Raw genomic sequence first — 11,189 nt, forward strand, 5'->3', positions numbered from 1 at the left:
TGAGAGACTAACAAGGATTGAGTAACAAGAAAGCCAAGAACACGATTAGAAGGGTGTCCAAGACGATGATGTCATATGGAGGATGGATTGACAGTGGAGAAGAGAGCTTGCTTGGACTCAAGGGATGGAAAGGTAGACAGTAAGATAGGATGTAGACCATCTCATTGGCCCTGAAAAAGAATTGCACTAGAATGTAAGTCATAAATATTATAACCCCAAGGATAAAAGGTAATACGAACAAGAAGATCCCGAGTGAGTTGAGCAACAGAAAAAATATTTTTACAGAGAGAAGAGACATGAAGAACATCAGACAGATGGAAAACAAAATTACCAGAAGAAAAAGAAATGTTACCAGACTGGGTAATAGGAAGAGATGCACCATTACCAACAACAACTTGGTTGGAAGAGGCAATAGAGGAAACATAAGGATGGGCATGAGTCATATGATTGGTAGCTCCGAAGTCAAGGTACCAATCAGAATCAGTAGATTGAGTGACATGCAGGCCATCAAAGGTGCGGGACAAATCCGTAGTTTGGGGACATTGAGCAATAATATGACCAAACTGTTGACAATTCCAGCATCGACGAGGTCCACGAGAGTATGGTGCAGGGCCTAATAGACCATTGGGAAAAGTGGGTGGAGGACGATAGGAAGTAGGCCGGGTGAGCCAGCAAAGTGTGGCCTACGAGGTTGAGAAGACCTACAATTGGTGGAGCAATGAGGAGCAGAGCCACAAGGAGGACCATGAGGCTGGTGAGAGGCGACGAAAGCAGAGGTCTGAGGAGGTGAGAACAGTTGAGTAGTCATGGCTTGTTGGGCTTCAAACGAGTGTGAAGATTCGGGAAGGAACGGACATAGAGTGTAGTAGTGACAAGAGTACTGTAGTCAGGCCCCAAACCAGGAAGAACATATGTAACCAAATCAGTAGGAGAGACAGAGTCTTGGATTGCAGCATGTTGATCAGCTAGGGTTTTGGCTTGAGTGAGATATTTAGAGATGGTCTACAAACCGTTGGTGATATACATGAGTTGCATCTTCAACTACTCTAAGTTGGCAACCGAATGTCGAAATAAATTTTGCATCAAAGAGTCCCAAATAGCCATGGATGTGTCAAGACCAACAACCTGAGAAAGAACAGATTCTGAAAGAGTAGCACGAAGTTGACCAATGAGAGATTGATTAGTTTGATACCAAGAGATGTATGCAGGGTTTAGAAGAGTGACAGGCATCGCATTAGCAGATTTAGATACGGGAATAGTTGCAGTAGGATAGGGATGGGAGCCATCAACAAAAAGCCAAAGATTATGTCCAATAAGAAAAGGTTTAACCTGACTTTCCCAGAGAAGGTAATTGGTGTCATTGAGTTTGATGGGGACTAGCGTAGCAATATTGGGGATGGATGAAGGAGAGGAGGATGAGGAGGCCATGAGAAAGAAAAGAATTGCGAGATGCGAAAAATCTAAAAGGCTAAAGGTTAAAAGTCTGAAGCTAAAACAGGGAAAAGAATTATTGTCAAAGTCTGAAAAAGCAACGGTACAAGGGATAAAAGTCAAAAAGACTAATAGGGGGAAAAATGTCTAAAAGGCTAACAAAGAAAAGAATGGGGAGATGCTGAAACATGGAGAATAAGGGAGAGCAAGGATCGTACTAAGGTTGAAAAATCTGATACCATGTAGAAAAGGTTTATTTTCTCATATCTTTCAATGATTCATGGATACAATATTTATACAGTAATGGCTAGAGTAATAGCCCTATACTAATGACAGAGTAAATTACATAATTGATTGGCTTATTTATTGTAGTAACCCTTGAAACTTCGGTCAAATCTCACTCCCCCCCTCCCCCAAAAAAAAAAAAAAAAAATAGGCCACTTAAGCCCCTTGACTGTGGTTTTGTGTTCCACTTTACCCCCCACCGTTAACGCCATTCAAAAGACAGTCAAAAATGCTGACGTGGAAGAGTCATTATGGTAAAAGCACCCACGGCGGCCAATTGCTGAGCGTAGCCAGCATCCTATGTGGCACAGTGGACCCCACAGGCGTTGAAAACCCAAATCCAAGCAGCTCAGGTCATAAATATTGGGGTAATTTCAAAGGTTTGAAATTTAGGAAATAAAAAGTTAGAATCTAAAGGGTTTAGCTATTATGTCTAGTTTATGGTAGAGGTTAATATGAGGTTTAGTGGGTATCATGGTTATGATTATGTTTAATATTTAGTTAATATTATGACCTATAAATAGGCCTTGTATCCACTCTATGTTAGGAAGTATCAAGTATGTCAAGAGTGTGTGTTGTAGTAGAGTATTTGAAGTATCAATCTTATTAAAGTTTGTCTCAAGTAAGTTTTTGTAGGAGCTCTATGTAGCCTTCGGGCTTCACATCTTGAAAATTATGTTATTTCTTTAGTTCGTTATATTTTAATTCCCCCTTTATATTTAGAGTGCATGTGCATAAAGCTAAATCCACCAATAAGTGGTATCAGAGCTGATACGGTCATGAGGACCTGTATCACATGTGGCGTTTGGAGTATGGTCTAATTTTTAAATGATTTTTGGCATGTAGCATGAAGCGTTGGTTGGTTCTATATTTAAATTGTGTTGGCATGATGAAAATATTTTTGGTTGTTATTAAAAGGTTTTATCGTGGGCTTGAGATGTGTAGAAAAAAAATATTTTTTTGTGTGTTGGCTGTAAGTAAGAGGCATATTGATGCCAATGAAAAAAAGACACATAAATGTCGAATGAAGAGAGAAAGGCATAAGGATGTTGAAGGAAGAAAGAATGGCACAAGGATGCCGAAGAAAAAAAAGGAACAATGAAAAAAAAAGGGTGTTTTTTTATTCATGAAGGAAAGTGTTTGGTTATTAATTGCGTTCTCTCTTGCAGCCAGAAAAAGATAAGTATATCAGTCGTTGTGCCATTCAAGCCTATTTTGATTGAAGTTGCACGTAACCTTAATGTTGAACCACATTTTAATTTTGTAACCAAGGGACCAGCTCATGCACTGCAATTCATGTGTCTTATTAGTTTTGATGGAGGCGCATATCCGAATTTTTCAAGCAGATGGAAAAACACAAAGAAGGAGGCAGAACATTTGGCAGCATATTTTTGTCTGAATTGTTGGATTGAACAGGACATCATTAAAGTACTCGATGTCAATTTTAATGTGTTGATGAATTTCAAGATCGAATGTGGAAAGCTGCAGGAATTGAGGCGCTAGAAGATCAAGTGATGGATCTAGAGCTAGAAATTGGAATGCTAACACAAGATCAAAATCCAGAAGAAAATGGTATGGTCAGCCTCAAAGTATCGTGAACATAAGCGACATGGAAGACGAGTAAGGAAGAAAACATCTACGTTAATAAGCTTTGAAATTACGGGAGAGATTTTTGTGGTAATTTCAAAGGTCAGAAGTTTAGGAAATAAAAAGTTATAATCTAAAGGGTTTAGCTATTATGTCTAGTTTATGAGTTGAGGTTAATGTGAGGTTTAGTGGGTATAATGGTTATGATTATGTTCAATGTTGAGTTAATATTATGGCCTATAAATAGGCGTTGTATCCACTCTATGTTAGGAAGTATCAAGTGTGACAAAACTATGTGTTGTAGTAGAGTATTTGAAGTATCAATCTTATTGAAGTTTGTCTCCAATAAGTTTGTGTAGGAGCTCCGTGTAGCCTTTAGGCTTCACATCTCCAAAATTATGTTATTTCTTTAGTTCTTTATATTGTAGTTGCCCCTTCATATTTAGAGTGCATGTGCATAAAACTAAATCCACCAATAATAGATTCTGGCAAAAGAAGAACCTTCTCAGTCGAAATAATTTGGGGATTAAGGTTTGGAGTGTATAATCGAAGAGAGAGAGAGAGAGAGAGAGAGATTCGAAAATCTGAGAAGGAGCGCATATTTCAAAAGAGTCAAATTAGAAGAATCGAAATCTTGGCATTGCAAGTTCATTGGAAAGATTGAAAAGGACAATGACGGTGCCGAGAGAGAAAAGAGGTTCTCAACCTGCGTACAGTAAGTGGCCCTTTGCTTTTGAAATGGAATCGATGAAAGTAAGAGATTTATAGAGTGTGGTCCAGGTTTAAGCTTCTTTATTATCTGCTTGCTTTGTTGGGTCGGGTCCAAAGGTGTTTAGTTTGAAAAGCCTAGAATAAAAAATTGTTGTGGTCCCCTATGTCTTGCTGTTATGTTTTCTTGTTTACTAGTTGTTTAAAGGTTCTTTTAGTGCTTTAAAAATGGTAGTTGCATGTGAATCTTGCTCCATGTCTGGGACTTTACCATTCTACTTCCATGGTGTACTTCAAAGGTGACTATTCTTTTGTCATCTGCACAACAAAACATAAAAAAACACACCTTAACCACTGCCTAGTCATGTGTATAGTTTAAAGAGGACAACACAACCACCTGGTCCAAAAGACTACATAAATTTGTTAGAGATATATGTGCATGCAAAAGAGCTTGGCTACCATGACCAAGTAGTTGTGACAGGGATACAAAATGGTAAAAAAACAAAGTGTGTATAGATAGTGATGATCAGCTACTTGAATGGTGTCATTTGGTACCTCATAGCTTTGAAAGAGTGATTGTAATTTACTTGGAACACCCCACTGTTATTAATGTGGATGACTCTGCAATGGCTTGGAAGGAGAAAGGTCCTATTGCAAGAAACCTAACTACTGAATTTGAACATGAAGATGAGAGTGCACTACTACAAAAAGTGAAAAAGACGACCAGAAAACAACGACGGTCTAAGTGAAAACCGTCGTGGTTTATAAAAAGACGACGGTTCTAAAAACACCGTCGTGTAATACAACCTTAGACAACTAAAAAATGGAGTTTCAAATGGCTGTTCAAAAACAACGACGTACATAATTAAACAACCGACGTCTATTTGAAACAGATTTCCTCAGTGTAAAATCAATGCCAACAAAGAACGGCAGAAGTTATGAATCGACCGACGTAGAAAGTAAAGACGACGATTTCAATAAAAACTGCCGTTTTTACTCATAAAATAACACGACGAGGTTTTCGTATAAGACGCCGTATAATTACAAACAAATCCACGGCTTTAAAATACAAAATATCGCCGTATTAAATTAATTTACAACGACGGAAAATATAAATATATCGACGTCATTCTCGTATAGTTCTACTACGTTATCTTTAAATCGTACAATAAAATTTATCGTCGTATTTATTCATTTTATACGTCGTACCTTTAATTTTAACGGTCGTCTTAATAAGAATTTTTGTTAACAATTTTTTTCTTTGATTTTCTTATCCTACGTCGGTAGATCTACTTAATGACAAGAATTGAAATAACCACGACGGTTTATATAGAACACCGCCGACATAATCAGTTTTGTCTGAGATCCCAAGGGTTACGAAATCTTACCAGATGGAACTCTGTTCCACATCATAATCTTAACAGATGACACAGATTTGCAAATATTGCGTCGTGTTAGTTTACAAATTCTAGAACATTAATTTCCCTCATTTTAAATTTCCTCGGGAAAGAAAAATCTATTTATCACGCTTTGGAATTGAAAACTAAAACTGAAAGAATACGGGAAAAAAAACTCCATTTATAATTTAAAATTAAAATCCACGTCGGTTGTAGTACACTTAACGACGTTTAACAAAATAATCTACGTCGGTAATTATAAATCTACCGCCATCGTAACTTAATATAGACGACGAGAAAAGACGACGGTAGAACAGAAAACCGCCGTTGTTTCAGTTTCTTTAACATATCTTTCTGCAGGACTTGTGTAGTTCAAAGCATTGACAATGTCTTCATCATATCTCCCAGAAACTACTGATTCAATTGCTCATGCTTTAGAGGCCATCTGAAGCCATTTCTATTCTTTATCGCATTCTTGAAACCCATCTTCTTCTTCTGAAGCTCTACGGATAAAGGAAGAGGCTATCACAATAAATCCGACGGATCTTCTTAGGCAAGAAAATCAAGCAGAGGATCAGGCACATCTGATCTTCAGATTTCCCTGAGAAGCGAACTTTCCTTCGACAGCGAGTGGAGGCCAGGCTTGCATCTCTTTTGATGGAAAGCAAGGAGTATTCAGAAGCACTAAGTGTCCTATCAGGCTTGATCAAGGAAGTGAGAAGGCTAGTTGACAAGCTTCTTCTTGTGGACATATATTTGATGCGAGTAAGCTCAATTTCTCTTTGAGAAAACATCCAAATTATTATCTTTGAGACATGAGAGACTGAGAGAGGAAGAACTTGGAACCTTAAATGTAAACCGAAAATGAATGAAAGCGACAAATTTATAGAATAAATTTTTAAAACCAACGGCGGTCCTTACAAACAAACCGCCGTTTAAATTGTAAAATCAACGTCGGTATGATCGACGTATATTACAGAAATCCACGTCGGTAAATTAATAAAAACGACGTGTTAAATAATATACCATGACGCGAGTTATTACTTATGTACTTTAATTTTTGAGTTTACTACGACGGTACCTACAAACTACTGTCGTATTTATTTACCACGTCCGAAGTTAAATGTACCGTCGTATTTTGTAATTTATACGTCGTAGTTATATGTAACCGCCATATTATTTTTTTGAAATGGTTTTATATGTAAGCAACTTTTCGTCTACTTGACTTACACATTTGTTGTTTTTATATTCTTATTTTATTTAAATCTGTCATCCAAAAAAGAAACTTTACATATTGCAGAATATTAATTTCCTTCGTTTTAAATTTCCTCCGGAAAAAAAACTCTATTTATAACGCACTGTAATTGAAAAATAAACTGAAAGGTCACGGGAAAAAAAATTCTATTCATAATTTAAAAATTAAAATCCACGTCGGTTATATTAAACCTAACGACGTTAAATGAAATGATTCCACGTCGAATGAAAAATATTGCGTCGTTTTAGTTAAAAACGACGTAGTTAAATGTAACCGCCGTATTATTTTTTTGAAATGGTTTTATATGTAAGCAACTTTTCGACTTACACATGCACTGTTTCCAAACCCGATTAAAAATTTCAATCTCCCAGAGAAACCTTTTCGTCTTTTTTCCTTGTCAGAGCATTGTCAGAGTTTCTCATCGTCTTCCTCTCGTCTTCTTCGTCGTCTCTGAACTTAAACATCGATCATCTTCCTCTTGCTTTCATTGCACGCAAAAGGTAAGCTTTCATTTTCACTATTTTGGTTACTGTTTTGCATGCTCATACGTTTTTTGTTTGAAAAATCTTTTTACCTTTTTTCTGGCCAAAATCATTTTACTTCTTTCCAAGTTTGATAAAATATACAGACAAAGAGAGAAAGTTTCCAACTTTGAAGACAACTACATCAACTAAATAAGACGACGGTAGACCACGACGGTTCGTCAGTTGTTCTAGCGTCGTCTGAAAATTGACAAAGTTGTTTTTAAAATAATAGTCTTTTTTTATATGCTTGTTTAATTGCAGGTTTGATTTCGCTGAACAATGGTTTTTGTTTTTCCCTTATTTGATAAAATATAAAGAAAAAGAAACTAGGGTTGGTATCTAATATAGACGATAAAATATAAATAATAGTTTACCACGACGGTGTATTACTATTGACGTCGTGTGAACATATATACCACGACGTTATATAAATAATGGTTTTAAACATTTATTACGTCTGAGATTATTTCATTGCGTCGTCTAAAATCATATCATACGTCGTATTTTTTTAATACCGTCGTTTGTGTTCTTAATGTTTTCCTGAAATATTTTCACTTGCAGTTTTGTCTGTTAAAATGGTTTCTCAACAACAAACTAAGGATTCTGGCTCCAAGAAGCTTGGAATGGTAGCTCCTCAAGATAAGTCTTCGAAGGAGATGAAGTCTTCGAAGAAGATGAAGTTTGCTTCATCATCTGCTGAGACAGAACAAACCAGCCAGACAACAATCTCAGATGATTGAAAGACTGGTCGAGGTATGAGCACAATGCCTCGTGTTGTGAAGAGAAAGCTTCAGAAACTGAGGCCAATTGTTGAGTACAATAAAAGGGGGAAAGGTGTTGGCCAAGCACATATTGAGATGCAGTCGTATATTGGTGTGTTGGCACGCTCCAGGATCCCACTTGTGGACAAGAAATGGTCCCAAATCCCCAAGGATATAAAGGAGCAGATTTGGGAAGCAGTTGACATGGCTTTTGTCGTAGGCCAAGGGGGCAAGACCTCTGTTTTAGCTTCTGCTTCCAAGAAATGGAAGGATTTCAAGTCTACACTAACGAGGCATTATATCCTTCCATACACCAATGACAGGGAGAAATTAAGCCAACCCCCTGAAACATATAAATTCATAGAGAAAGCACAATGGGATGCCTTTGTAGCTTCAAGGCTATCCAAAGATTTTGAGTCTGTGCATTCTCAACATGCACAGATTAGGGAGAAACTCGAGTACAATCATCGATTGTCTCGAAAAGGATATGCTGGATTGGAGGATCAATTGGAGGAAACCATGCCTGGGGTAGAAATTGATCGATCTACCTTATGGAAGAGAGCTAGACAGGACAAACATGGTAACATCCCTGATCCAAAGGTGGCAGAGAAAGCAAAATTAATTGTAAGCCTACTATCACTCTGTTTTAAATTTTTATTAAACTGTGAATTATTCTTATTACGTCGTATGTTATATTTTTCGTCGTGTGAATGATATTACCACGTCGAAAAGTTTTTAAAAACGTCGTTAAAGGTCTAAATAGGAATCACTACTATGTTTTCTGTAATTACAGCATAAGACGTCGGTGGTTCATTTTCGCGTCGTGTGAATGATATTACCACGTCGAAAATTTTTTAAAAACGTCGTTAACGGTCTAAATAGGAATCACTACTCTGTTATCTTTAATTATAGCATAAGACGTCGGTTGTTTATTCATTTCGTCGTTTTAAATAAATAACCACGTCGGTATAACTACCGTCGTGATAAGTTATAATAACGTCGGTTTATACGTTATTGCGTCGTGTGAAATTATATAATACGTCGTTTGTACATAAATAACCGTCGTGTGTTTTTTTGTTTATCTTTTTTTAGGATGAATTGCAGAAACAAGTCTCGGAAGGCAAAGTCAGAGTAGATGGCAGCAATGATGTGCTGACCATGGCTTTGGGCCCCGAGCATCCAGGCAGACTGAGGGGAGTTGGTGCTGGTGTTTCCCCAAGGCAATATTTCAATTTGCCCAAACCACAGAGGGTGAGCTTTGACGACCGTTTGAAGGACAGTTTAAGAGTTCTCCTTCAAGAAGAGACTAAAAAGATGGAGGCTAAGGCAAGGGAAGAGGCCTTAAGGATGGAGGCTAGGACAAAACAATTGGTAGAGGCTGAGAGGGAGCATTTCCTGAGTCAGCTTTCCCAATTAATTCCCAATTTTGATCCAAGCATGCTTAAACCAAGAATTAGCCAAAGCCCCAAAAATTCAATGTCTGACAAAGCTAGCTGCTCTGGAGGTGATGTGAGATCCCTACATTTGGAGGATGATACTGCCAAAATGGGGAAACATCAGCCAGATGAAGAGAAGGAAGAAGAAAAAAGAGATGAAGAGAAGGAAGAAGAAAAGGAGAAAGAAGATGAAGAAAAGCATGACGACAAGGTATGTTCACATAACTTTGCCTTTTTTATTTGTTTTTCAAAATTTCAGACGTCGATATTTTTATTTAATCCGTCGTTTGTTTAAAACTTAGACGGCGGAATTTTTTTAAGACGTAATAAAATATTTAAACGACGGTTTTTGCACCGTCGTTTAAATGGTTTCAGACGACGCTTTATTCATAAAACCGTCGTCTTTATTGAATTACCACGACAGTTTTTTCACCGTCGTTTAAATACTTTTAAGACGACGTTTTATTACTTAAACCGTCGTCTTTATTGAATTACCACGTCATTTTTTTTATTTCTTTAAACAGGTTATTGAAGTTGGTGCTTATTCAAATATGGAGGCGCCATCTTCTTTAAAAACCCTTTGTCGTTTTGTGGAAACGACACTCCTGCCTGAGGATAAGACACTCCAATTTACAATTGATAAGGAGGTGTTTGGTGGTGAGCGCGATACCTTCCTCCTGCCTGAAGATATTACACAATTTGCAGGCATGGAAGAAATTGGAGCTACTGTATTGGCTGTATATATGAGGTTTGTACTTCTAAAATAATACCTCGTTGGTTTATATATTGCGTCGTCTTAACTAACTAACCACGTCGTCTTAACTAACTACCGTCGTGATAAATATATTATAACGTCCTCATCTATTTCAGTACGTCGTGTGAAATATTATAATACGTCGTTTTTTTATACATAACCGTCGTGTTTGTTTGTGCTGACTTGTTTATATTATTTTATGTATTTAGGTACTTACACGATGTTTTGAAACAAGCCAATATGTGCAGCATGGTTGGCTTTATTGACCCTGCTACAGTTAGTGCCAACTCTGGCACAATAACTGAAAGATCACGACTGGTAGCAGCTCGACTTCAGAAGACAGACGGTGAACAGCTTTTCATGATGCCTTACAATCCAGGGTTAGTCTCCTTAGGATTTTGTTTTTATGATTTTCAATAAATGACAGCTTATAAACTAACCACGTCGGTGTTTTATTTTATTTAGTCGTTTGAAACTACTAACCACGTCGGTATTTATTTGTCGTCGTGATAAATATATAATGTCGTCGTTATCTACTTTATTTCGTCGTGTGAAATACTATAATACGTCGTTTTTGTAAATAACCGTCGTTTTTATATTAATTTTGTGCAGCCGTCATTGGATCCTGCTGATTGTAAGAGCAAAGAAGGAGACCGTCTATTTTCTGGATCCTCTGCCAGGTCATCGTGTGGTCGACGAAGAGGCGAAAAACATCGTGAACAGTGCTTTAAAAATATATAATACCCACATAGGCCGAGCAGGACGTAAAAATGTAATTTGGAAAACTCTCTCAGGCACACCAAAGCAACCCAGCAATGTCGAATGCGGGTATTATGTGATGCGCTTCATGAGGGACATCATCATGGATCCTTCCTTGGGGTTTGAGAATAAGGTAAGAAGAAATTACCTTCATACATTTCACGTCGTTTTTTGTATTATCAACGACGGTCATGTAAAATTAACGTCGTTGAATGGATATACTACGTCGGTTATGAAAAATATCGTCGTCTGTGATTGAATTTCTTTTTATTTATAAACCCTAATAGTCATG

General features: G+C 37.3%; 1 protein-coding gene across 1 annotated transcript; it reads right to left on the reverse strand.

Moving 5' to 3' along the window:
* Window positions 805–1,428, reverse strand: LOC18775408. The gene is made up of 2 exons (XM_007206309.2): window positions 1,126–1,428; window positions 805–1,002 (listed from the first exon to the last, which is right to left on the reverse strand). The coding sequence occupies exons 1-2, from the start codon at window positions 1,426–1,428 to the stop codon at window positions 805–807; spliced, it is 501 nt and encodes a 166-aa protein (XP_007206371.2).

This window comes from Prunus persica, chromosome G6, assembly GCF_000346465.2.
Source record: "Prunus persica cultivar Lovell chromosome G6, Prunus_persica_NCBIv2, whole genome shotgun sequence".
Classification (NCBI taxonomy): Eukaryota; Viridiplantae; Streptophyta; class Magnoliopsida; order Rosales; family Rosaceae; genus Prunus; species Prunus persica.